A 25,133-nucleotide genomic window follows, 5' to 3' on the forward strand; every position below is an offset into this window, starting at 1 on the left:
TGTTCAATGAAGTATACCAGTAGACATTTACCAAGTACTTACTAGGGGCTCATGGTCTGCTAAGGTAAGGACTGTGTGTGAATAATCTTATTCAATCCTTACAACCCCATGAGCAGTTGATATAATAATGTATTATAATAATAATAACTATAATTTTTTTTTTTTTTAGAAAAGTAAGGCTCAGAGAGGTTAGGCCACTTGCCTAAAATCACCCAGCCAGTAAGAGGCAGACCTGGACTGTGGCCAGGTCTGTCTGATCCTAAAGTCCATGCTTGGCAGCATCTACCACCCCAGAGGTCCCGAGAGACCCAGTAACTCGGTGGTGTCATCAGGCCACCCTTCACTAAGGAGAAAGCTCCAGTGCAAGAGCCACCCCTTCCTGGAGCCAGGAACTCTCTAAGCTGGAGGATGCTGTTCTCACCCAAGAAGAGCCTATTTCTCCACCAAGCCCATCCCCAGTGTCTGCCCTGGGACATCAAGCTGTGGGAAAGAAACTCTGAGACAGTTGTTCTCAAGAACAAAAGCCAAGGAGCAACTGGGGTCAAGTCTGAGAGCGGCTTTCATAACTCAGCCTGCCCTACTTCCCGTCCCTTCTCGACTGCATCTACCCATCATCCCAGTCCCAGTGACGAACAATTTTTCAGACTTGCTGCCCAACACATATTTAGGTCCACCTTCTCTTCGAATGATAATCTTGGTACACTGTCCAATTCCTCAAATGCTGCTGAACTCCCTGCATCTGTCCTTCTTTCCATTCATCCCCCAACCCCCTCTATTCTCAAGAGTCTACTTCTGCTGTTCTTGGTGGTTTTCCTTGGCTTTTCTTCAGAAACCATTCAAATAAAGTACAAATATGAAGTTCTACCTTTTCCAGCAGATCATCAAAATCAGATTAGAGGCATCTGGTTGTTGGATGAGCATCCCAGGAGGTCTGCAGCTACAGATTCTGTCCCCACTTTGATGGGTTGTATATGGATGATCTCAAGGGTCTGGCCTCTGTCTCTGCCAGGTGCTGGGGAAGCACTGATGCTGGAAAGGTATCCAGCAGAGCTTGGCACCACCAACCCCTAGCAGTAGCCTCCCGCTATCAGCCCCGCCCAAACTGTCATTGTCAGGCTGACTCCTACTCAAGCCCCATGAACACATCTGGACTCTTTGCAACGCCCTCACTTCTGCAGAGGGCTGAATTTAGGCCTTTATGCCCGTGACTTTTTTGCTCTACAGCAATGCTGCATAATCTAGAGAAACAATGTCTTCATGTCAGTTTCTGTGTGGTTTCATTGGCTGCCCCCCAAATTAGGAATTCTCCAACTCTCCCTGGGGCTGGACTCAACTGTAATAGGGGAACTAGGCTGGAGGTTCATTTGAAAGAAAAAAAAAATGCCTCCCTCTTGTTTTGTGTGCTTGGAGGTCTGCAATCTAGTTACCCTTCTTACATTCTGGGATGCAGATCCCAGAAACAAAGCCAAAGTCAGCGTGCAAAATGCATCCATGAAGAATTTTCCTAAAGCTTTGTTTATGATATTCTTCTAGACTTTTTCAAAGTTTAAAATATTTTAAAATAGTCTTCTAGACTTTTTTCCTTTTAAAGGGGAAACTAAAACTTTGAAACAGGAGGGAATCATAAGACAACACAAGACTTAGTACAGTGAAAACCTTTGCAGAGCACGCGCTCAGCTTAAGTGGCAGGAGAGGTGTCCACTGCGTGTACTGCATGCATTAGTAGTACATATGTTCTACGGCCCACAATATTTAATCACAAACACATGAGGCATTTAGTTCAGCTATGTGACGGGAAATACCATATGTAAAATATTAAACCACAGCAAAACCTATCCATGCCTTCCAATATTATCCGTGCTGGTTCCCTTCCTGCATGTGGCTGGAGGCTGATGAATAAGGTTAAAAGCTGAAAACCAGACACCACGCTCCTCACCCACAACTCAAGACTCAGCATCGCTCCCATCTCAAATAGAGTGATGTGATTCTCCAGGGCACATGTGGCAGTGTCTGAGGACATTTTTGGTCATTACAATGGGACAGTGCCACTGTCATCTAACAAGTTGATGCTGCTGGACATCCTAGAATGCACAGGGTAGCCCCACAGCAAAAAATTATCTGGCCCCACGTATCAATTGTGCCGAGGCAGAGAAATCCTGCTCCACACTAAGCTCAGTGAGCCGAGTGTGGCGAACAGGGTGTCCACCCTTCTGCATGTGCCTACTTTGTGCAAAGTGAATCTTAGGCTTCAGTTCGGTGATTTGTCCAAGAGCCTCAACCAGAAAAGGGTGCTGTCAGAATGGAAGTATGTTGGGTCCCAAATCTCACGCTCTTTGCACTACTCCACAGTGAATACCAGAACCGGTATCAGAGTAGGAGAGCGGGCAATAAAGGAAAAATTTTTAAAGACTTGACAGGACTTGGACACCAAATGTGATCTAGAAAACACAGGAAAGGGGAAGTCTGGATCTTAGAAAAGTAGAGACAGGAGTGGCAGGAAGAGGAGCTGGGCTTACACAGGCTGGGCAGGTCTGAGGCACACCTGGGTGGAAATACCCAGCATGGAGCGAGAAACTCCAGACGGGACCTAGAGAGAAAACCGGAGGCCAGAGAGGTAGAAGTGGGGGTCTTTCTCGGCAAGGTGAGAGTCGAACGCAGGAGAGAAAGGGAGAGGCCACGGGATGCCCGAAGCTGAAGACGTGGCTCACTTTATAGGAAGAGGACAAGTAAGGGAGGAAGGAAGACACGCTTGAGAGGCCAACGTAAAACCAGGAGGTGCAGGACCACCGCCCCGGCAAAAACAATGTCCTCATGGGGTCTTGAAGAGCTGCAGAGGGCAGGACAACAGAGACAGATGACCTCTGTGTTTAGAGATAAGGTCAATGATGACAGGGGTGGGGGTGAGGCCAGACTGCCAGTCTGGAAGCAATGGAAGCATAGATGCTAGGGTCCATGGGCAGAGGCTAGGCTCGGCTCTCTTTATCTTAGTTGCCTCGCCACCCCCCCTTGGTTTCTGCAGCTCTGGGGGTATGTTGTTTCCCCAGTGAACTGATTTCTGGCAGCCCTCAAACAGCCCTCCTCTTCACACTAAACCTACCTCCCAGTCTCAGAAGCACAAAAGGGCCCCAGGGCCTCCCACTCTCTGAAAAATCCAGCCCACCCCTAGCTGGGAAGGAGGGAGACAAGTGAGCCTTCATGCAGGCGAGGGCCTGCAAACAGGGCCTGCTTTCAGGGCTCCTTCTGGCATTTAAATTCCCGTGGGTTCCCCAGGGGAAGAGCAAGGCTCCAGAGCAAGAGCATTATCTCCATATAGGCCCCCAGGGTGGGGCTGGGGTGCGGCGGATTATTAAAAGCAGCTCCTATATTTTGATTCTGAGTTCTCAAAGGAAACCATGAAAAAGATGGGGATAAAGTTAGCTGAAGGGGGTTTGGCTCAGATCACACATCTGAAATATGCAAATCTCCTTCCCCTCTTCTTCCCCGCCAGCCCACGGGACCTCCGGAAGTGAAGCAGAACGTCCTGGACGTTTATAGAACCATAAAGAGGATGCCTCTCTGGACTTACATATTTAGTTGGGGGGAAACCCAAATCAACTACTTTGCTGTGAAAATTGGTCAAGTAATTTATCTTAATAACCATGTAATTGCTTTTCATGTTTTGAGAGGAGGCAGTAGCTAAGTAGCCCAGAAAGGCTATTTAATGCTTTAAAATGTGACTCTTTCCCACACAGCATTCACGCTGCGTTCAGACTGGAATGGTGCGTGTGAGAAGTCAAGGACCATCATCTGCCGAAGGAGATGCGGGGCCTCGACCCTTGGATGCAGGGCTTTACAGGCAGTCGGCCAAACATTCCGGCACAGATTCTACCCCACACCCTTGCTCATTCATTCATCCAATAGGTTACTGTGCCTTCTCAGTGCTGGGGCCCGGGTGAAGCGTCGTGCAGACCACAGAAATGATCAAGACCTGAATCATGGGTCATCTGACGAGGAGAGAAGGGTTTAGAAGTTGGAGAGCCCTCTGAACCCCAGTCCTGCCACTGACTACCTCTGTGACCAGGGCGAGTTACTTTAATTCCCCGAACCTCAATTTGAAACAGGGATGATAAATGCTAACTTTTAGGGTCTGTTAGGGACTGAACTGCATCCCCCTAAAATTCACTGGTACCCCCAGAACCTCCAAATGTGACTATATTTGAAGAGAGGGCCTTTGCAGAGGTGATTAAGTTGCAGTGAGGCCGTTAGGGTGAGCCCTGAGGCACTCTGAATGGTGTCCTTCTAGGAAAGGGTCAGGACACGCAGACACCAGGGATTAGAACACACAAAGAAAAAACCATGTGAAGACACACAGAGAAGGTAGCCTACCACATGCCAAGGAGAGAAGCCTCAGACAAAACCCAGCCTGCAGACACCTTGGATTTCCAGCCTCCAGAACTATGAGAAATACACTCCTGTTGTTGAAGTCACCCAGGCTGCAGTGTCCCATTACGGCAGCCAGACGGGGTTCTTCCACGTATTAAATAAAGTGACATCTATAAAATGGTAGGATGTAAACACGTAGCAGTTGGGTCAAGAGAACTCTAAGAATTTAAATAGTAAATCAGCCACATGGCAGTCACAGAATCTCTAGCTCTTCCCCCTAACCCCGAGATAACTGTATCTGATGCACTTACTTCCTGTTGTTTTATCGATGCTAACCCCACCACCACCACCAAGCAGAAGAAGTTAACCACTTGATGATGAGCACAGGGCCCCCAAACCAACTGGAGCCTGAAGCCTGATAATGTGACACCACCCTGTTACCTCATTGACCAATCAGAGAACTGTGCACAAGCTGACCACACACCCTACGACTCCCCTCTCTCAACTGGACTTTAAAAATGCTTCCCTGAAGCCCATCGAGGAGTTTGGGTCTCTGAGCACGAGCCACCCTGTTCTCCTTGCAGAACACCTTTCTCCACTCCAAATGTTTTGGTTTGTTTGGCTTCCCTGTGCGGCGGGCACACGAACTTGGATTTGACCTCACTAAGGCGTTTAAAAGCTGGTAAGAAAGACCAGAGGAAGCAACAAATGCCAGGCAGAACGTGCCCACCCTCTTACACTAATGTGCACTGGGAGGATAGGAGAGGACAGTCCTGGCTCAGAGGCAAGAGGCTTCCTGGGGAGGGGCATCTGCTTGGGCAGAGACATGGGGCAGCAGACGAGGCAACAGCGATCACACCCTCTGCCCATGTGTCTGTGCCTTTGAGTCACATGCCAGTTGACAGCAGCATAAAGGAATTTCTCCCACTCGACTTCATTCATTCCACTGAGCAGACACAAAATCCAGTTACACACATGCTGATCATCGCTATGGCAGGTCTCCTCTCTGGCTGTCCAAACTGGGCCACAAGCCACGGAGATGACCTCAGAGGTGATCAGGGTGTGTGTTCTCCAAATCAAATGAATTTGGGTTTATCTGTGGCCAGTCTGAGGCTAACGCCCATCACCAAGTTCACCTGGCAACGACCACATCAGCGGGAATACAGAGGCAGAAAGCACTGACTTGCAGAGAATACAAGCATATTTACATCACTCCTCACCCCTGTCGGGAATTCCATGAATGTGTGTGTGTACACACATGAATGTACGTGTGGATGCAAGACTTGACTAATTCCAAGAATAAGGAAAGGTTTTTAAAAATCACTTATAAGGACCAAGAAGAGAAGATCAACATCTACTTGGGCTCTTAGTCTGAAATGTAGATATCACACACAAAAATAATATGTGTCTCTAAATCCACAGGGAAAGCATGAAAAATATGAATTTTATTGTAGTTCAAAGGCCATTGAAAGCTTGAGAAAGAATTTTGCACTTGGAGCAAAGACTGATTGAATATGTCTAAGTGGATGCAAATGAATGGATTTGCCAACCAACATTGTAGCACTGGGTGCTGGCTTATATTTAAACTTAGGGATTTCTAAGTCTCAACCTGGGGCGCTTGAGCCTGTGGCAGAGTGACTGCCTTCATCCTGACTCTGAGTCCCTATTTATTTATTTGTTTGTTTATTTTTAACTCAATGAATTTTATTATATTTGTACAATGATCATCACAACCCAATTTTACAGCATTTCCATCCCAAATCCCCAGTGAGTCCCCTTCCAGCCTCCTCACAAAGCAATGGGTGGTGGGGGGCTCTGCTCAGCCCTGCCCAATGAGGCCCCTGACAGAACCAACCCAGCACGGCAAGGGGCCTATCCAGCCTCTAAGATGCCAAGTCTCCATTGCACACCAGCCAGGGCTGGCTCTCTGGCCACATCCATCTCTGCACCAGATCTTCAAACTATTGCCCACAGCACACAGAGGTCCCTCTTGGGAAGGTCCCCCATAGCTGCTTGCCCAGCCTGGGAGCCAGGAGGCCAGTGTTGGAGGCTTTGTTCCAGCTCTGCTTCTCTCTGCCCTGAAAGTTAAACCAAGTCACTGCTAGCAAGTGGTTTCCAAGGGCCCTTAAACTCTAACAATCTAGGAAGTTGAATTATCCCAAAAAGAGATATACAGAGAAGTATGTGCCTCCATGAAGACCCCCTTCTATCAAAACACTTTAGAACTCCTGCAAGCATGCTTCAACTGGAAAGTTTTCCAAAGATGGCCATGTTATCTCCCATCTAATGCCCTTCTGAAAGGTCACCTTGTCCCTCTTCCATTGAGAAGGGGGCTCTTTTTCATCTCCCCTTGAATCTGGGTGGGCCTTTTGCTCCTCTAACCAATAGAAGGAGGCAGAAGTGACACTGTGATGACTCTTGGCCTGAGCTGACCCTGAAGCTGACCCCGCTTGTTGAAGCCCTAAGGCACCATGTGAGAAGCCCAAGCCATGGAGGAGCCACAGTGAGGTGCTATGTTGGACATCCAGCCACTTGAGCTTTAGGTGATTCTGGCCCCAGTCACCATCTGATCACGGGGACCCAAGAGACCCCAACTGAGCCCTGTCAACCCATGAACCAGGAGAGAAAGAAATTGTGCTTTTTTTGTTTGTTTGTTTTTTGTCTTTTTAGGGCCACACCCACGGCATATGGAGGTTCCCAGGCTGGAGGTCAAATTGGAGCTGTGGCCACTGGCCACAGCAACCTCGGGATCCAAGCCACATCTGCAACCTATAGCAGAGCTCACGACAACACGAGAGCCAACCCACTGAACGAGGCCAGCGATCAAACCTGCACCCTCGTAGATACTAGTCAAATTCGTTTCCACTGAGCCACGATGGGAACTCAAAGAAACTGTTTTTAAGTTTCTCTTTTTTGTGTGTGTGGTAAAATATACATAAATTTTACCCTTTTAACAATTGTAAAGTGTACAGATCTGTGGCGTTAGGTATATTCCCACCTGTCTCCCAAATGTTTTCATCTTTCCAAACTGAAACTCCGTACCCGTTAAACACCAACTTCCCATCTCCCAATGCCAGCCCCTGGCAACCACTATTCTTCTTTCTGCCTCTGTGAATCGGATGATTCTAACCACTTCATATAAGTGGGATCGTACAATATTTGTCCTTTTGCGCTGGCTTGTTTCTTTTAGCATTATGCCTTCAAGGTTTATCCTTGTTGAATATGCCAGAATTTCCTTTCTTCTTAAGGCTGAAAGAATGCATACCACATTCTGTTTATCCACTCATGCATCAGTGAAAACCTCTACGCTTCGGAGTGGTTTTCTGCAATGACAGATAATTGGAGCAAGGATAATGCAGCCCTAGGAGAGCAGAGCAAAACTCTCAGGCAAATGTCAGGACCTGGAGAGTGTGGCAGAAACACACAGCACCAAGCACTCAACGCCCCAGAATAGGTGACTGGCCAGGAAACCAGGCTGGAGTTCCCAACAGCACTTGTCACAGTGGGCTAGGAATTTCCTGGGGTCTCCATTCAAGGCTGGAAGCAACCCCAGGGCAGGTAACTGGAAGGATCTTATTCACGGCTGGGTGCCCTGCCCTGGCACAGGTTGACAGATCCAAGAAATGTTTGATAAATGAGGGGTAAATGTCCCTGATGCTGAAGCTAGGTTCTGACTCATCCTAGAGTTTCTTCTAGGCTCCCTGGAGGGCAAGGGCTGTGCCAAGCAAAGTACAGAAGAGCTGCTTCTGGTTGGAAAGGAAAGGGAGGTGGGGAGGTGGAGCAGAAGCAGAAGGACATTCTGACAGGGAAAAATCCACAGCCAGGCCCCAGCTTCCCAGGAAACTCAGTCTCCACCAAAGCACCCACCCCAACTTAGGCAACCTAGTGGGGGCTTCAGCATCCAGAGGTGTGGAGGCCCCACTAGGAATGTGTGCTGGGCATCAGACAGAACCAACAGGATGAGGCCTCTCAGGAAACAGCCTTGCTCAGCTTGTTGGGCCCAGTTCCCAGGGCCCAGAGCAGTAGAGCCTCGTGTGCCCATTACAGGGGTAGATGTAGGGCTTCAAGGAGCTTGATCTATGGTCGCAGTACAGGCAGTGGGGGAAGGGAAGGGGCCTGGAGCTGTGAGCTGAGTTGTACATGTGAGCCCTGGGAGTTTGGGACAGCAACCTTCCTTCACTGCAGAAGGACCCAGGCTGGTGGCACAATGACCCTCTCACCCATAACCACTTTACCAAGGAAATCAAGCCCCTCCTTCCTGCTGTGCTGCTTTAGTCGGCCACTTAACTAGGGGGCCCGCCCCAGGTCAGGATGCACCAAAGCACGGATGTTAATTCTAAATCTAAGAGATGGACTTGGACTTAAAGTGTGAAAGCCACCCCTACAAATGCCCACTTGGGAGGTTAACAAAAGAGTTTGATTGCATTTCAACTCTTCATATAGGTCTTCCAGCCTCTAAGATAAAGTAAAATCTGGATAATAACCACAAAGGCATCTTTCTCTATTTCTCTTCAAAGCATACATACACCTCAAAGGTGAGAAACCACTTACTATGAGGAAAGCAGTTATAAGTACCAGTAAAAGAACTCAGAAAACATGGATTTGGGACTTGGCTCAGCTTCTGAGTAACTGAGGGGATTTAAGTAAACCAGTTCCCCCTTTGGGCCTCAGTTTCCTAATTCATGAATGGAGGAAAACACTATGTATCCTCACGGTTTGTTTATGTGTATTAATAAGAATAAATATGAGATGTATAGACACATAGACAGATATGGGTACCGATACAAACACACACACATGTGAGGCCCTCAGATGAAAAACCATAACTATGTTAGAGACTTACTTATGCTCAGTAGGTGCTTGCTGATACTTGCTGAATAAATAGCTGAATAACGCCTGATTATAACAGACACATTTGGAGCAAGCAGGTCTCTCTTCACATTTCAGAACCCCCAGCTAGTGTATCTACCAACTCCTAAAAGGCCACACCTCTCCCCAGGAGGCTGAGCCCCACTCCCCATGTCCTAACAACCAACACTCCACCCTGAACACTTTCTCCCACCCGGCCTCAGATTCTCCCAGCCTGCTCAGAAGGAGCTGGCCTGGTCTCCAGGGCCAGGCCCTGCCCCACCCAGATCTCACCCCTAAACATAGCATGAGGCCACTTCTTGGGCCAGTAGCCAAACCCAGAACCCTAGGTCTGCCCCCAGGGTCTCCATTACCTTTGGTACCAGATGGAAACAACTCCTTCACTTTTCCTGGTTTTGCAGAAACACAACCACTTGGAAGATCTGTGGAACAGGTGCCAGCGTGTCTGCTCAGGGCCTCCCCACACCTTGGGCCTGACTCCACCTGTGACCTTCACCTGCAAAATTAGGTTCACATGGGGTCTTACATCTACTTAAGGGGCCTTGGGAAGCATCACATAAGGGAAAAGACTTGAAAGTTTCCTTGAAAACTATGAAGCACTCCCTAAGTTCTATAGCTCTTGTCATTCTTGTTAGTTTATATCACTGTTCTCAGACTATGAGTCTCTAGAGCCCTGGGATAGGTCCTGGGGTAAATTCTTTTGGTACAGTGGCCACACACAGAGAGAAAAGCCTGATGCTCTTTGTGACTCCAGTGCTATTAGCAAATAGAGTGTGATCTCCCGACAGCGGCTGGGATGGAAATCAGGAAACCCAGTTTCAGCCTCTCTGACCCTGCCAGTAAATTAAGTACATCGCTTCAGCTCTCCGGGCATTTTTCCTCATGTGCACAATGGAGCTGACAAGCCACCCACATTCCTATTCGCCAGGATACCAGGAGGGCAAAGAATGTGAAAGGAAAACAGTGCACAAGGAGAAACGCCATAGTATTCTGTGGGCATGGAGAGCTGAGAAGGAAGAGACAAGAAAGAAAAAAGAAAGGGGAAAGGAAACAAACACAAGAGGGAACACATATGGAGTGAAATGTGAGGCTGCTGAGAAGGCAAGGACGGATGGCCATGGACGACCCCAGCACAGAAAGTTTCCCCCAAGCCTGAGACTCAGTGTCTAGATGAGATTTACCACCAAGACATGTGAAATCCACCTCTGAGGGATGGAGGGGAGGAAAGACACCTGTGCATCACCTCAGGTGGCACAGGACACTAGAAGCTGAGGCTCACTGCTGTTACTCCTACATCTTAGCAAGAAGGTAGATGAGAAATTAAAGGTCTACTACCTGTAATAATTGCAGAAAGTCTCTGGAGAGACTGGGGCCAGGCCACATTCCAGCACAGGAGGGCCAGTCCAGGATACTGCACTTTAAAGGGGACATCCAAAATCAAAAGAGTTGGAGTTCCCGTTGTGGCACAGCAGAAACGAATCCAACTAGGAACCATGAGGTTGCAGGTTGGATCCCTGGCCTCGCTCAGTGGGTTAGGGATCCGGCGTTGCCATGAGCTGTGGTGTAGGTCGCAGATGTGGCTCAGATCCTGCATTGTTGTGGCTGTGGTGTAGGCTGGCAGCTATAGCTCCAAATGGACCCCTAGCCTGGGAACCTCCATGTGCCGTGAGTGCAGCCCTAAAAAGAAAAAAAAATCTAAAGAGGTCTCCAAAGGCTGATCACCAGCTGATCACAGTAGGGTGTACTGAGCCCACATCGCAAAAGGAAATCTGAAAGGGTTTCCCTAAACAAGATTTGGGGAAGACATGAGAAGCAAAGACTCTCTTAGAATCGGGGGGAAAAAAAAAAGCTTTAAACATCCTCCATCTGACCTTCACAAATGAGGAATCTCCCACCACATCTCTGCTGAGGAATTACGCAGCTGCGGTGGATCTTGTAGTAATGGAGACCTCATTACTCTGTAAGTGAATTCATCTCATTACCGTTTGGACAGCATTACACTCTTCTCTTGGCTATTAACCCCAAATTAACCTCCTCCTGGCTTCCATCGATGTGCTGGGAGGTGGTGGGGTAGAGGGACACAGACTAACTCTAAATGCTTTTTAACCTACTTGTTCATCAGACAACTGAAGAAAGCAGGTCTTGATGACTTGTCCTGGATCTGCCATAGACTCTACGGAGAGGGGCACATTTTCAGCACGCCCCTGAAAGCACACTCTTCAGCCCCTGTCAGTGCTTCTTTGCTAGCTATCTGACCTCAGACTGCCATCGGATGCTGACGACTGCCCCTGCCTTGCTCAGGGCATCCCATCCCCACCAGGACCACTAGCTCTGTGCTTATTTTACAACTAAGGTCTTGACCTTCTGCCAGTGTGGGCAGACTCTGGTTCATTTTGTGGTCTTGGTTTTGCTGCTCTGCCCAGTGCCTAGGGCTTGTCATGAGCATGCTCAATGATGAGGCAGAAAAATGTGAGTCCCAAATCTATGCCACCTATTAGAAAGCAACTGGTTACTTGATTTTAAGCCTTCTGATAAAGACTGAATCTAGACTGTTAAAAAGACATTAAATATCTTTTCTAACACCTCATTTGACAGGTGAGGAAACAGAGGTCCAATAAGGTAAAGCGATCCCCCTCAGTAACAAAGCTAAGAAGACAAACATGAACTAATCTTTGGTTTCCCAGCCCATGTTCTTTCTACTGCCACTCAGAGAAAGTGAAGCTACACTGTGGCTCAGAGTACATTTGGGAGTAAATTTTCCATAGTTTGCGTGTATGCGCATTCATTCTTTCTTTGACTCAATAGGCATTTACTGAGCACCTACTATGTGCTTTGTAAATATCCCAGTAAGATTTAATGTAAGCTTCCATAGGGATCTACATCTTGGTCCATGGTGTGTGTGTGTGTGTGTGTGTGTGTGTGTGTGAATTAGTTAATTCTTTCACAAATGCTCACATTCACTGGACAATATGATACCGGAGCACCCTTAACACTATGCTGTGCATCGGTACAAGTGAAGTCACAGTCTGCTGCCCCAAGGCAGTCTCTGTCTAGCAGGGAAAATTCTCAAATGTTATGCTAATGTGACAAAACACAATGCAGGGTACTGTGGCACTTAATTAAGCCAAATGCTTCATTAAGGTTGGTGCCAGTGACTGTGGTAGTGCCTGGAATTGTGGTAGGAGGAATAAAGCTACTGGTTCTGGTGGTGGTGCAAAGATGGGGAGGCAGGAGGGAACCTAATTCTGCAGACGGATGGGCAGGGCTCGAGCCAGGAGGTAATGTGGGTGACACAGAGAAAGAGACAGACAGGTGAAGAAGGTACAGAAGCCCTTCTGTATCATGCTAGGGAGTTTGATTTTATTCTAAAAGCAATAGGATTCAGTGAAATAATTTAGAGAGAGAGAATAAATAAGATCAGGTAAGAAATTTTAGAAAGAAAGATGTGACAGAGGAGAATGGACTGGAAGGTGGTGAGGCCAGAGGCCAGGAAACCAGATAGGAAGCTATGGCAGGAATCCAGGAAAGAAACCAGGATTAAACCTGATGGTTCCTGTCTACAAACACTTAGTTTTAAAGGCTGGAATATAGGAAGAGAGAAGAGATAGTTTTCATTGTGTGTGACCCTAAGCTTTGCAGAACTAAATTTCCCTAAACTGTGAAATTTCATCTCTCAATTTCCCTAAAGCTTTGCAATATCGGTGTCACCTTCATGATTCTCCATGGTGACATGGTGGCACCAGAAGAGTGATGTCAGCCAGCATCACCACCAATCATGAGGTGCAGGAGCCTCAAATAGAGCAGCTTCTCCATAAGTAAGTGATGGCTGTTTGCATGAGCTACATTGTACCAAGAGGGATGGGGATAGAAGGAAAAAGGCAGGTAGTTAGACATGAGCAGCGTATTCAAAGGGGCCAAAGACTTGACCTTCAAGAAAAAGAGGGGCAATGTGGGGCTTCCAGGCCTCTTCAAGGAGATAGAACTCAAAGCCTCTGGCCGAAATAAGAATTACCAGATCCTCATTATTACTCCACCTCCCCACCTTTAAGCAACCTGGCCTTCTCTACTTCCTGCTCCCTACTAGGAAAGGTATGTGGCCCACTCCTCTAGGCTCATCATACGCCCCCAACCTACCAGCAAGTGTATCTTAAGACCCCTCTTTCCCCAACCAAGCATCAGGTCCGCAGTGTATCCTAAGACCTCACCTTTCCTTGGGCTATAAAAACAGATAGGACCACGTGCCCAGATCAGCTCTCCCTGATTGTCAAGAAGTCACCCCCTGTGCTAGCAGCATCTCTCATCTCAATAAACTTTCTTCTTTCCAAAAAACAAACAAACAAACAAACACAGTGAAGGGATGAGGATGGACAAGAAGGTCAAGGTCCCAGGAGCACAAATAAATCAAGTCAGAAACAAGACAAAATTTCCTGGGGAGGGTGAGTTATAGGAACCGGTTCTCCAGGGGAGCAGAGGTGAAGAGCACAAACAAGACTAGGAAACCATTAAAAGAGCTGGCACCTCTTTTCAGGCAGTGAGATTCTGTGGATCTCTCTAGGAAGGATGCAGTTGGGGGAGCCCACACAGTGCCCTTTGAGAATCAGGGAAAGGCTATTCCAACAAGCAGACCCCAAGCGCTTGAGTTTGCAGCCATGCTCCCACGGGGGGCTGCTGAGAGCCTGTGTACACGTGCTCAGGGGCCTGTGTGAGGGGATAAGTAGGAACATCTGGCGGGAGAGAGAGAGGGGGAATGTGTGGGTGGGGATGAGGCAAATTGCAACAAGCAGGGGGCTGTTTAAAGCTAAGCAAACCCAATCAGGTGTGGTACACAGCCATTCTCCCTGGCAGCTTAGTGTTAAAGACAATGAAAGAAACTAGGTTGAAGTCCAAACCTTAAAATAATTTCCTTCCTAATGGGGGAAAAAATGCTCATCTAGGTGAGTCTGAACCTTCTTGGAATTAGAGGATTCTGACATTGTCACCCAGTTCCCAGGAAACCCCTGATCACTATTTTTTTTCACCCAAGATAATTTTTCTGAAAATCAGGAACACTTGACCACCAGTGTGCTACTTAGAATGACCCTAACTAGGCACCTTCCGCTGGAGCCAAGACTAGCAGCGGCACCCGGGATGTTCACAGAATTATGAGGTTCTGCTTCAAGTCATAAAAAAACGAGCAAGAGGCCTGGAGCTGCACCAGGGGAGGCTCTCAGTTGTAAAGATGTGAGATTAAAACATTTCTCTCTGTTTGCATTAACACCAAACTGAGGCCAACAAAAGCAAGGTTTGTAACATCAATTACAATCTTCTTGGGCCTCTGAATTGGCCCTGAATATGAGTTACCATGAACAGGGGAAAAAAAAAGTTCAAAGAGATGAACAGAGGCCAATGTGGCAGCCCCAACTCAGAATTTCTGGGCCACAGCTGTTTTAAATTAGATTCTCAATGCTGCTTCCATGAGACTTCTGACTTAACTCCGCGATGGAAAAGTTATTTTTGTGGTAGGAGCCACAGATATTTATATGGAAGCATATCCATAATTCCAATTAGGTTTTTTGTTTTCATGATGCTCTCTTCATCTACTCAAGAACAGTCATAGCTATCATTAGTATTATTTCTGAGAAAATTTGCAAAAAGCTCTGGGCCAAGTATAGATTCCACAGGGCCTGGATAAATAATTGTCGCAAAATAGGCAGATTTTAAGCCTTGTGAAATCCTTAGGAGATACCTTCAGTCCTTCTATCCAGGATGACTGCCTCTTCTTGGTCAATTCCCCACGCCTACCTACCCTTCAATTGCTCAGGGTCTTCATGATCTCCCTTGGGGACACTAAGTCCCAGAAGTAGTTCCGTTGTTTACTCCTTATATATGTTCTCTAAGGTCTTTGTCTTTAAAATGTTAATGGCAATAATGAAATGAAGGGGGTTTTATCTCCTCAAGGAACAGGAGCACCAACAAATAAAGAAAAGAGATGTTTCTGGTTAAGAGGGGCATGGTTCTTAAGGAATAACAAAGTTATTCTATAAAAACATTGATTTATAGGCTGGGAGGGCTACAAAGAGATAGTACAGATGCAAACTCATAATGGCAGAAGTTCATCCAAGAGAAATCTAAATCAGTTACTAAGAAAATATAATATGTGAGCAGATGTACCCATGGCTTCTCCCCAGAGGTCTCTCTGATTAGAACTTCTAAAGCCCAACCTGGTTCAGAAGAAGCAGAGCAAAGGAAGGGAGATGATAACAGGAGACTGAATGTACAAGCACTAATGTATGCCAAGCACTTGCTCCATATTATTTCCTATTATCTCAACCTTCAGAACAAGCTTGAGGTAGGTTTTATTATTACTCTTTTATGGAAAAGGAAACTTAGGCTCAGAGATGTTAAGTAACTTGCCCAAAGCCACTGCTAATGGTCTGAATGTTTGGATTTCCCCAAAATTCATATGTGGAAATCCTGACCTCCAAGGTGATGGTATTATGAGGAGGGACCTTTAGGGAGTGATTAGGTCAAGAAGGTGGAGCCCTCATCATGGGGATTTTTATAAAAGAAGCCTCAGAGAGCTAGCTCTCCTCTTCTACCATGTGATCACACAAACAGAAGTTGGTCACGTGCAACCTGGAAGAGCGTACTCACCAGAACCAGGAGACGGCACCCAGATCTTGGACTTCCAGTCTCTAGAACCGTGAGAAATAAATTTCTGTTGTTTACAAGCCACCCAGTCTGGGTATTTTGTTACAGCGCCCTGATCATAGTAAGCCTCACATCTAAGTTAGAGGCAAGCTTGGATTCAAACCCAGATCTACCTGACTGCTAAGTCCATTTCTCATCCATTATCATATAGATGTGAGGGCCAGAGAAGGCAAAGGATGATTGCTGACTTGGTTTCCTTAAAAGAACAGGATTTGTTGGGCGGGTACGGGAAAGAGATGACTGTACAAATTTCTTTAAATATTATAAACAGGCTCAGCATTCCCAGAGATGCTATCACCCCAAGTAAAGAATCCATTGTTCAGTGTACACCTCTTTGCTCTGTTAGAGACACAAGTAAACACAAATGCCAGCAGAGACTGCATTATCTCCATGACCAAAGGGAAAAGGAACTTCTCCACAGAGGCTTTTCTTCTCAATATGGATATGAGTTAGGAGGCTGGCAGGGTATAAGAAGGTTTTATTTAATCTATTACAGAGAATCTAAAGGACAGCATTTGGGGACTGGAACAGTGTATGAGAAATTCAGATCTCTTCTGAACTGAGAACACGTGGCCAGATATTGAGTGCATCACCACCCCATGGGTGCAGAGTCCCCTGTGACGCTGGTGTTAGCACACGAGACTCTTAAGGGCTCTTCGCTGTTGCATTCATTCAGAAACAGCAGATTTCACATTCAGGGTCTAATGCAGATGCATTTACTTACTTGTATCCTACTTTACATATAACAAAATAAACTTTAAAATCAGTAGTTAAAAGCCTCAGTCAATATGAGAGATTGTGTAGACATGAGAAACTACTCCTCCAATCCGAATACTTCAAAACACTGAACAAAACTACAATGACAAAACTATTACTATATAGGGAGTTCCCATTGTGGCTCAGGAGGTTACAAACCTCACTAGAATCCATAAGGATGGATTCCCGGCCTCACACAGTGGATGTGGCATTGCCATGAGCTATGGCATAGGTCACTGACATGCTCGGATCCCACGTTGCTGTGGCTGTTGCCGTAGGCTGGAAGCTGCAGCTCCAATTTGACCCCTCGCCTGGGAAATTCCATGTATCGCAGGTATGGCCCTGAAAAAACAAAAACAAACAAACAAAAAAAAACTTACCATATAAAACATAGATAACATGGAAATCTCCAGAAATAAAGAGGGTAGTCAAAGTAGATGTATCAGTGAGAGCTGAAGCTAAGGGGCTCATGGAACGATCCAGACCAGGTATAAGTCTGAATGGCTAGGGGCTGTAATTGTAATGACATCATTAATGACATCTTTAATGACATTTAATGCATTTGAATGCAGTGAGGGGAGTCCAGGTAATGGCCGCTGTATGCCAGGAGCTGTTAGTGAAGCACTTACATAAAGCTTGAGGTCATAAAGGGCTGCCTCATGAGTAAAAATGCTAGAGGAACGTCATTTACCAATCTGAGGGAAACTGCAAGAAAGCTTGTCATCTGCTTGGGCAAAGAGAAGAAAATGAGTGACTGAAAAAAACCCCTGAAATCCAGACTTGTACCACAATGCAGGAACAAGGTATAAATGCATACATTCAGGTTTTCAGGGCATATCTACTGAGACATTAACAAAAAGGCTAGTTTGGAATGGGTAAAACCCAGAGAGGACCAGCAGAAGCAAATGTGAAATCAGTTTATACAGATATGCTAGCAATCTGAGGTAGATAGGATTTCTATTGAAAATAATTCCTGATGAAGATGTAAGACACAAGAGGAAATGAATCTTAATCATAAAAAACTTAATAATGGAAATAACAAATAATCTTTTAAAAAGTTGGGCTGTGGGATGGAAATCCTGTGAAATCAGATTGTTATGATCATTATACAACTACAGATGTGATAAAGTCATTTGAGTAACAAAAAAAAGTATAAAAGACTGAAGGACAGAGAAAAAGGACTGAAAATTAAAAGGCAAAGAGATAATTTAAAAAAAAAAGGACAGGCAGATATCAAGCATCAAATAGAAATTCTAGAAATAAAAGTACATAGACATTAAATTTTTTAAAAAGGCAGATGGACTAAACAGTAGACTAAATGCAGTTAAAAAAATAAACTGGAAAACGGAACAGAAAAAAATCACTCAGAATATAGTTGAGATAAAGAGATAAGTACAGTTGACCCTTGAACAATATGAATTTGATCTGTGAGAATCCACTTATCTGCAGATTTTTTTCAAGAGTAAATATTACAATACTACACGGTCCTCAATTGGTTGAAACCTGAGATGTGGCATCACCAATTTGGAGGAACTGCAGGCATGAAGGGCCAGCTAAGTTATACACAAATTTCCAATTGCACAGAGGATCAGTACCCCAACACTGTTCACAGATCAACCATAGTAAGAAGATGAACTCTCAGACAAAGAAGACACAGAAGATAAAATGAGAAGGTTCAACATTTGCCTAATAGGTATTCCAAAAGGAAAGAACGGAGAGCATGAGGGATTCAATATCAGAGTAGGGATTTTTGTCTCCTATGTTCTTCCCTGTATCTCTAGCACCTAGAAGCATTCCTAATACCGAGAAACACTAAATGCTCAATAATTACTTTAAAACAGATTTTTAGAGAAAGCAATTGAGAAGGCTTTAGATATGAAAACAGAGATGAGGCTTCAGATTAATGGGCCCACTCAATTCCAAGCAGAATATATAAAAACAGACTATACCTGTGTGTGAGATGGCACAACATGAAAGACAAAAAGATCAGACTGAAAGTCTCTAAGAGAGAAAAGATATCACTTACAAAAGAATGACAGACCAAAAAGAGATTTCTTGTAAGGAACAATTGAGACCAAAAGACAGTGGTGTACTATCTTACAAAATGCTGAGGGAAAAATATCTGCTTAGAACTCTATACCTTGATAAGTTATCTTTCAGGAGTGACATGAATAAAAACATTTTCAAAACCAAAGTACACACAGCATGGAAAGTATTACAACCCCAGACTTTCACTGAGAACATTATCATTAGGAAGAAAATGAACATAGAAGTAAGGGATAGTATGTAAGAGGCAAGGTTGAGACAAGAAATTGGTAAAGTTAAATAAATTTTGACTAAAAAAAGAAAAAAAAGTAAAAATAATAATGATGACTAATTGCAGGGGTAGGGAGAGGGTGATACACAACATGGGACTAAACCACTAGACCACATAACCAGGAAGATGGGAAGAGGGACAGATTAGATTAAAACCATCTAAGGCCGTTGCATTGTTGAGAGGAAAATAGAGAAATGTCTTAACTTTAGACTTTGTTAAATGGATGCACATGTTAAAAATGTAAGACTAACTACTAAAAGAATACAAACAGAATCTGTCTTTCAAATCAGTTGACAGAAGAAAAGCAGGAATATATACAAAACTTGGTCCAATAAAACTAATTTCTTTTTCTTTTCTTTTTATGGCTGCACATGCAGCACATGGAAGTTCCAGGAGCTAAGGGTTGAATTGGAGCTGCAGCTACAGGCCTACACCACAGCCACAGCAATGACAGATCCAAGCCACATCTGCAACCTATGCCACTGCTCATGGCAACACTGGATCCTTAACCCACTGACCAAGGCCAGAGATCGAACCCACATCCTCACGGACGCTATGTTGAATTTTTAACCCACTGATCCGCAGCATAACTTCCAATAAAATTAAATTTTAAAAAACTGTATTAAAAAAAATAATGACATGGGAAGAAGTTAAAAATAAAGAATACAAAACTAAAAAAACAAACAAAAAAAATTTGATCAAGCCAAAGAAAAATTATGAAAAGAAGTAACAAAAAAATGGTAAAATGGGAAATGGGAAACAGAAAAACTTAAGTTGGCAGAACAGTTCAACTGTATATAAATTACAAAGAATATAAAAATTTAAACTCCATTATTAAAAAAGACTTTCGCATTATGATAAAAATGAAAATGAGGATATATATATATATATATAAACTATTTCTAAGATTCAGAGTTAAAGCAAAATTATGCTTAAGAAGTTAATATAAAAGGATACACAAAAACATATAAAAAATAGTAACCAAGAGGAAGTAGGTATAGCTACATTAATATCAGACAAAATAGAATTTAGAAAAGACAAAAAAAAAAAAGGAGTTCCCATCCTGGTGCAGTGGTTAACAAATCCGACTAGGAACCATGAGGTTGTGGGTTCGATCCCTGGCCTTGTTCAGTGGGTTAAGGATCCAGTGTTGCCATGAGCTATGGCGTAAGTCGCAGACACAGCTCGGATTGAGTGTTGCTGTGGCTGTGGTGTAGGCCGGTGGCTACAGCTTCGATTGGACCCCTAGCTTGGGAACCTCCATATGCCACAAGAGTGGCTCAAGAAAAGGCAAAAAGACAAAAAAAAAAAAAAAAATAGAATTTAGGCAAAAGCATTAATAGAAATAAAGGAGGACAACACATAATACACAAAATTCATTCAGGGGAAATAATGATCAGGACCTTGGATAAACACTGATGAATTATAAGGAGAAACTGAAAATTTTTTCTTCCAAAAAGAGTGGAAGATTTTAACATTCTTTTCTCAGAAACTGAAAAGAACTCAAAAATCAGGGGAAAAAAAATCAGGAAGAACATGAGAAATTTGAAAAACACAGTTAATAAGTTTGACCTATTAGACTGATACAGAATGCTGCATCCATCAAGTAGAGAGCATATTTTTCTTTTAAAGCACACATGAAGTATTTGGGAGAAAAGTTTATATAATTGTACACAAGAGTTGCTATAATACAGACCATGCTGTATCATTTAAAAGAAGAAAAAAAAAACTTAAGTTGAAAATGGAAAATTAATCCATGGGTTAAAAAGGAAATACAAGGGAGTTCCCATCGTGGCACAGTGTTTAACGGATCTGACTGGGAACCATGGGGTTGCAGGTTCGATCCCTGGCCTTGCTCGGTGGGTTAGGGATCCAGCATTGCCGTGAGCTGTAGTGCAGGTCTTGGATGTGGCTCGGATCCCACATTGCTGCGGCTGCGGCTGTGACTGTGGTGTAGGCCGGCAGCTACAACTCTGATTAGACCCCTAGCCTGGGAACCTCCACATGCCTCAGGAGCGGCCCTAGAAAAGGCAAAAAGACCAAAAAAAAAAAAAAAAAAGAAAACAGAAAAGAAAAGAAAAAAAAGGAAATACAAGAAGTATAAAAAAATTAGAGCCAAGTGGTAATGAAAGTACAAATATCAAAACATGTATGATGTGGCTAAAGCAGTATGTAGAGCTAACTTCATAGCTTTAAAATGCATTTATCAAAAAGCAAAAAGTAAATGAGCTGGGAGTCAACTCAAGTAGCCAGAAATAGAAGAAATAATATAAATAAGAGGAAAAAAGAAATGAAAAACAAAAAGTATAGATAAGAAAGAAGCTGGTTATATCAAAAGACTAAGTAGTTTCTATATTTAAAAAAAAAACATTAAGCACAAAAAAGGGAACATATCTTAAGCTATAGTCAATATTTATAAAAACCATAAAAGAAAATTATGAATAATTTATGCTAATAAATTTGAGAATATGTGACTGGATCATCCAAACAAATGATCAAAACTGGAACAAAAAGAAAAAGAAAGCCTAGCTTCATCAATAACCATTAATGAAACTGAATTGTCAAAAACTTGACACACATACACTGGCTAAGCAGTTCGGATGATTTTAGAATGAATTTTACCAAACTTTTAAGAAACACTCTTTATCTCTCACAAACTGCTTAAGAAAAAAATATATATAAGAGGAAAAGTTTCCCAACTTCTTTCATGGGGCTAATATAAACTCAATACCAAACAATATAAGAGCAATATTTTTTAAAAAAGAAAATTATAGACTAATTGTTTCACTTATAAACATTTGCACAAATCCTAAATAAAATACTAGCAAATGGTAATCCATAGAATAAAAGAACATATCTGTGTGTGTGTGTGTGTGTGTGTGTGTGTGTGTGTGTGTACACACACATGATTATGTCTCAATGTAATTAAATGTACTCTTTTTTTTTTTTTTGTCTTTCTGCCTTTTCTAGGGCCACTTCCTCAGCATATGGAGGTTCCCAGGCTAGGGGTCTAATCGGAGCTGTAGCTGCCAGCCTGCATCAGAGCCATAGCAACACAGGATCCAAGACACGTCTGCAACCTACACCACAGCTCACGGCAACGCCAGATCCTCAACCCACTGAGCAAGGCCAGGGATCAAACCCACAACCTCATGGTCGGGTTCGTTAACCACTGCACCACAACAGGAACTCCTAAATGTACTCATTTATTACATTGTAGTATCAAGAAAATTATATCACCTAATATAATTTATATAAAAACATTAAAGCATTACATAAAATCAATATTCAGTTATGATATGTTTAAGCTGTTAAAAATATTAATAAAGGGAAAGTCCTTAATCTAATAAAGAATATCCACTGAAACCTTAAGCAAACATCATGCTTAATGGAGAAATTTTAAGAGCACTCACTAAAGACAGAAGACAAGGATGCTCGCCATTACTGTTACTATTAAATATTATACTGGAAGGTCTACCCAATGCAATAAGACAAGAAAAAGATATGAGTCATAGGAATTAAAAAGAAAAGACAAAATATTATTGATCTGTGGATTGTCTACTTTAAAAAAATTCAAGAATATCTACATACGGACTCTTAGAATTAATAAAGAGAAGTCAACTGGGATACTAGATACAAGATCAAAATTCAAAAATCAGGAATGTTTCTATGTGCCAGCAAATAACCAATTTGAAAATACAATAAGAAAAAAAAAGATATCATTTGTAATATCAACAGAACCTATAGGAAATACATACAGCAAAAGTTGTATAAAACATTTATAGGTGAAATTACCAGTCATCTTTCACCTGAATGAAGGAGAAGATGGGAAGACCTTATACTGTAAAGGTGTCAATTACCTGGAATATAAAGTGAATGAAATTTCAATAAAAATCCCAACATGGTTTTTTTGTCTGTGTGCAACTACACAAACTAACATTTATATGAACTAGCAAAATTCTAGAATGACCAGGAATTCTGAAAAAAAAAAAATAATAATAATAACATCTAACAATTATTGTGTGCTTCTTTATACGGCATTATATAGCTTCTTTATATAGACATCATTCTAACATTCTGCATACATTATCCTTGAAGTGAATACTATCATCTATTTTATAGACAAGGAGACAGAGAAATAAGGAAATTTGCCTAAGATCATGTGGGATCCTTAGGAGCAGTGATAAATAAAAAAAGACAATGATGTAATATGTTCCAAGTACTGAGGGGAAATAATGTGAGTCCAGAATTCTCCACTCAGTCAAACTCTCATTTGTAAGGGCAAAATAAAGACATTTTCAAGAATACAAATATTTTAAAGTTTACCAAAGACCCTCTATGAAAGAACTTCCAAATTTCCATTGATGTGAACTCAGAAGGAAGAAGTGGGATATCAGAAGTCACAGCCTCCAAAATGCATTGAGTAAATAAAACAGTATAAAGTAGGTGAGAAAAGTGGGACTAAGGAGAAGTATACATAGGAAACAGAAGGTATATGTTATTAGTTATTCAAAGTACAGGCCATGAAGTCCTATGCATATGCTAGAAGTAGGCCACTAAGTTGGCTCTGTGCTTCTTTTTGGCCAAATAAGAGATAGGAAACATCAATTAAAGGATTCACACACAGCATCTACAAGGCAAAACAAACAAGTTATTCACAAGAACTATTCCTGGCACTGAGACCACAAAGACATTCGTCATACAGTTAAATGGATACAAGATCAGGGACTTTGGGCCAAGTGAGATAATTTAGGAAAGAAGTCACTAACTCTTAAAATTTTTCTCAACAGGATCATTTAGAAGCATTACCCTTACAGAAATCTCTTCCTCAAAGAATAAAAGAGATAAAGTTTCCTACTTAAGGCGTGTTATTTGAATGACCAGGCATTTTAGAAATGCCCATCTTTAGGTATATGTTCCAGGAAAAGGATAGATAAGGTGACCTCTGGGGGCCTGGCTGCCTGTGAGGAGACATGGTGGTTCAGGATGTAGGCTTTTTCCCAGGCTATGCCCAGAATATTTCCATCTCCACTAGGCTGGTCCATCTTGCCAATGCATGGGATCACCCACATAGCCAGGCTTCCAAAAACTAGTTGGAAGCAAAAGCTTTTCCTCTCTCTTTCCTGTTCCATGGTAAATCCTTAACCTTACCTATCTGGACATTCTATATAAAGCATAGATAAGTGGGAGCCTGGCAGCTTTCCCTGAGCCTTCAAATCCTTCTTACTCCCCTGACAATACTAAGAACAATGAAAGCCCATGTTGGTAGAGCTCTGAAGACACAATTTGCCGATCTTTAAAAATCCTGCCTTCTACCAGGACTGCTCCAGAATCCCATGGGGTTCCTGGAATTCCAGGCTGGCTGGGAAGCCTCTAAGGAATTCTGGATTATTTCTCATAGGTGCAGCTGGCTCCCATGGGAAGGTGAGCTACCTCTGACTAAGGACTTTCAAGGAGAAGTGACAGTGGGAGATGGAAGAGGTGGGAGACAGAGCATTACACAATTAATCAAAATATCAGTTCTAATAAAGCACAAATTACTCTCCCTTCCTTTTCTATTTTTTTTCTTATAATTAAAATAAAAGTATATGTGCAGGGAGATGGTAGACAATAGTGACTGAGATGCATAGACTTTGGCTACTGACCTGAATTCAAGATTTGACTCCAGCACATGCAACCTTGGTAAGTTTCCTCTCTGATTCTAGCTTCTGAATCTAACATCAAGAGAATAATAATAGTATTTACTTCAGAGTGTTTTAAAATGAAATATAGTATATATGTGCTTTATACTCAAATGTTACTGTAAAAAAGTTGGGAAATACAGGCAATCACAAAGAAAATCAAAAGAACCTATAATCTCACCATCCATTTCAATGCACATAATTCAAATATTGGGGGGAGCATATTTTTAAAGCATGAGATCAATGCTACTTCATAACTTGCTTTTAAATTTTAACATCATACCCTAAGCATGCCTATATAATTTGGGATTCTTGCATAACATGATTTTAAAAGCCCACGTCATATTCCCTTAGGTTATTTTACTTGTCATTTACTTTAAAATAAGCCCTGCCCTCCTTCCTTCTCTGAGGTTCCTACACTTCATCTACTGCCAAGTCATCTGACCCTTCCAGATAGT

The 25,133-nt window shown here is 43.1% G+C and overlaps 1 protein-coding gene across 5 annotated transcripts in view; it reads right to left on the minus strand.

Moving 5' to 3' along the window:
• Positions 1-25,133, minus strand: part of STON1 (stonin 1) — a 53,380-nt gene that overhangs the window by 25,533 nt on the left and 2,714 nt on the right. The window contains exons 1-2 of one of the 5 annotated variants that reach the window (XM_047782116.1): positions 24,640-24,701; positions 9,585-9,727 (exon numbers count right to left, since the gene is read on the minus strand). The exons of 1 other annotated variant lie outside the window; for it this stretch is intronic. Coding sequence is in view for 1 of the 4 variants with exons in the window: in XM_047782112.1 (XP_047638068.1) it covers positions 24,640-24,667 (28 nt within the window). In the remaining 3 variants the exon portion in view is untranslated. Of the gene's footprint in view, positions 1-9,584; positions 9,728-15,864; positions 15,906-24,639; positions 24,709-25,133 lie in introns of those variants that run through there. 3 more of the 5 variants (XM_047782117.1, XM_047782115.1, XM_047782112.1) reach the window with 3 other exon arrangements.

The sequence above is a fragment of the Phacochoerus africanus genome, chromosome 5, assembly GCF_016906955.1.
Source record: "Phacochoerus africanus isolate WHEZ1 chromosome 5, ROS_Pafr_v1, whole genome shotgun sequence".
In the NCBI taxonomy this organism is placed as follows: domain Eukaryota; kingdom Metazoa; phylum Chordata; class Mammalia; order Artiodactyla; family Suidae; genus Phacochoerus; species Phacochoerus africanus.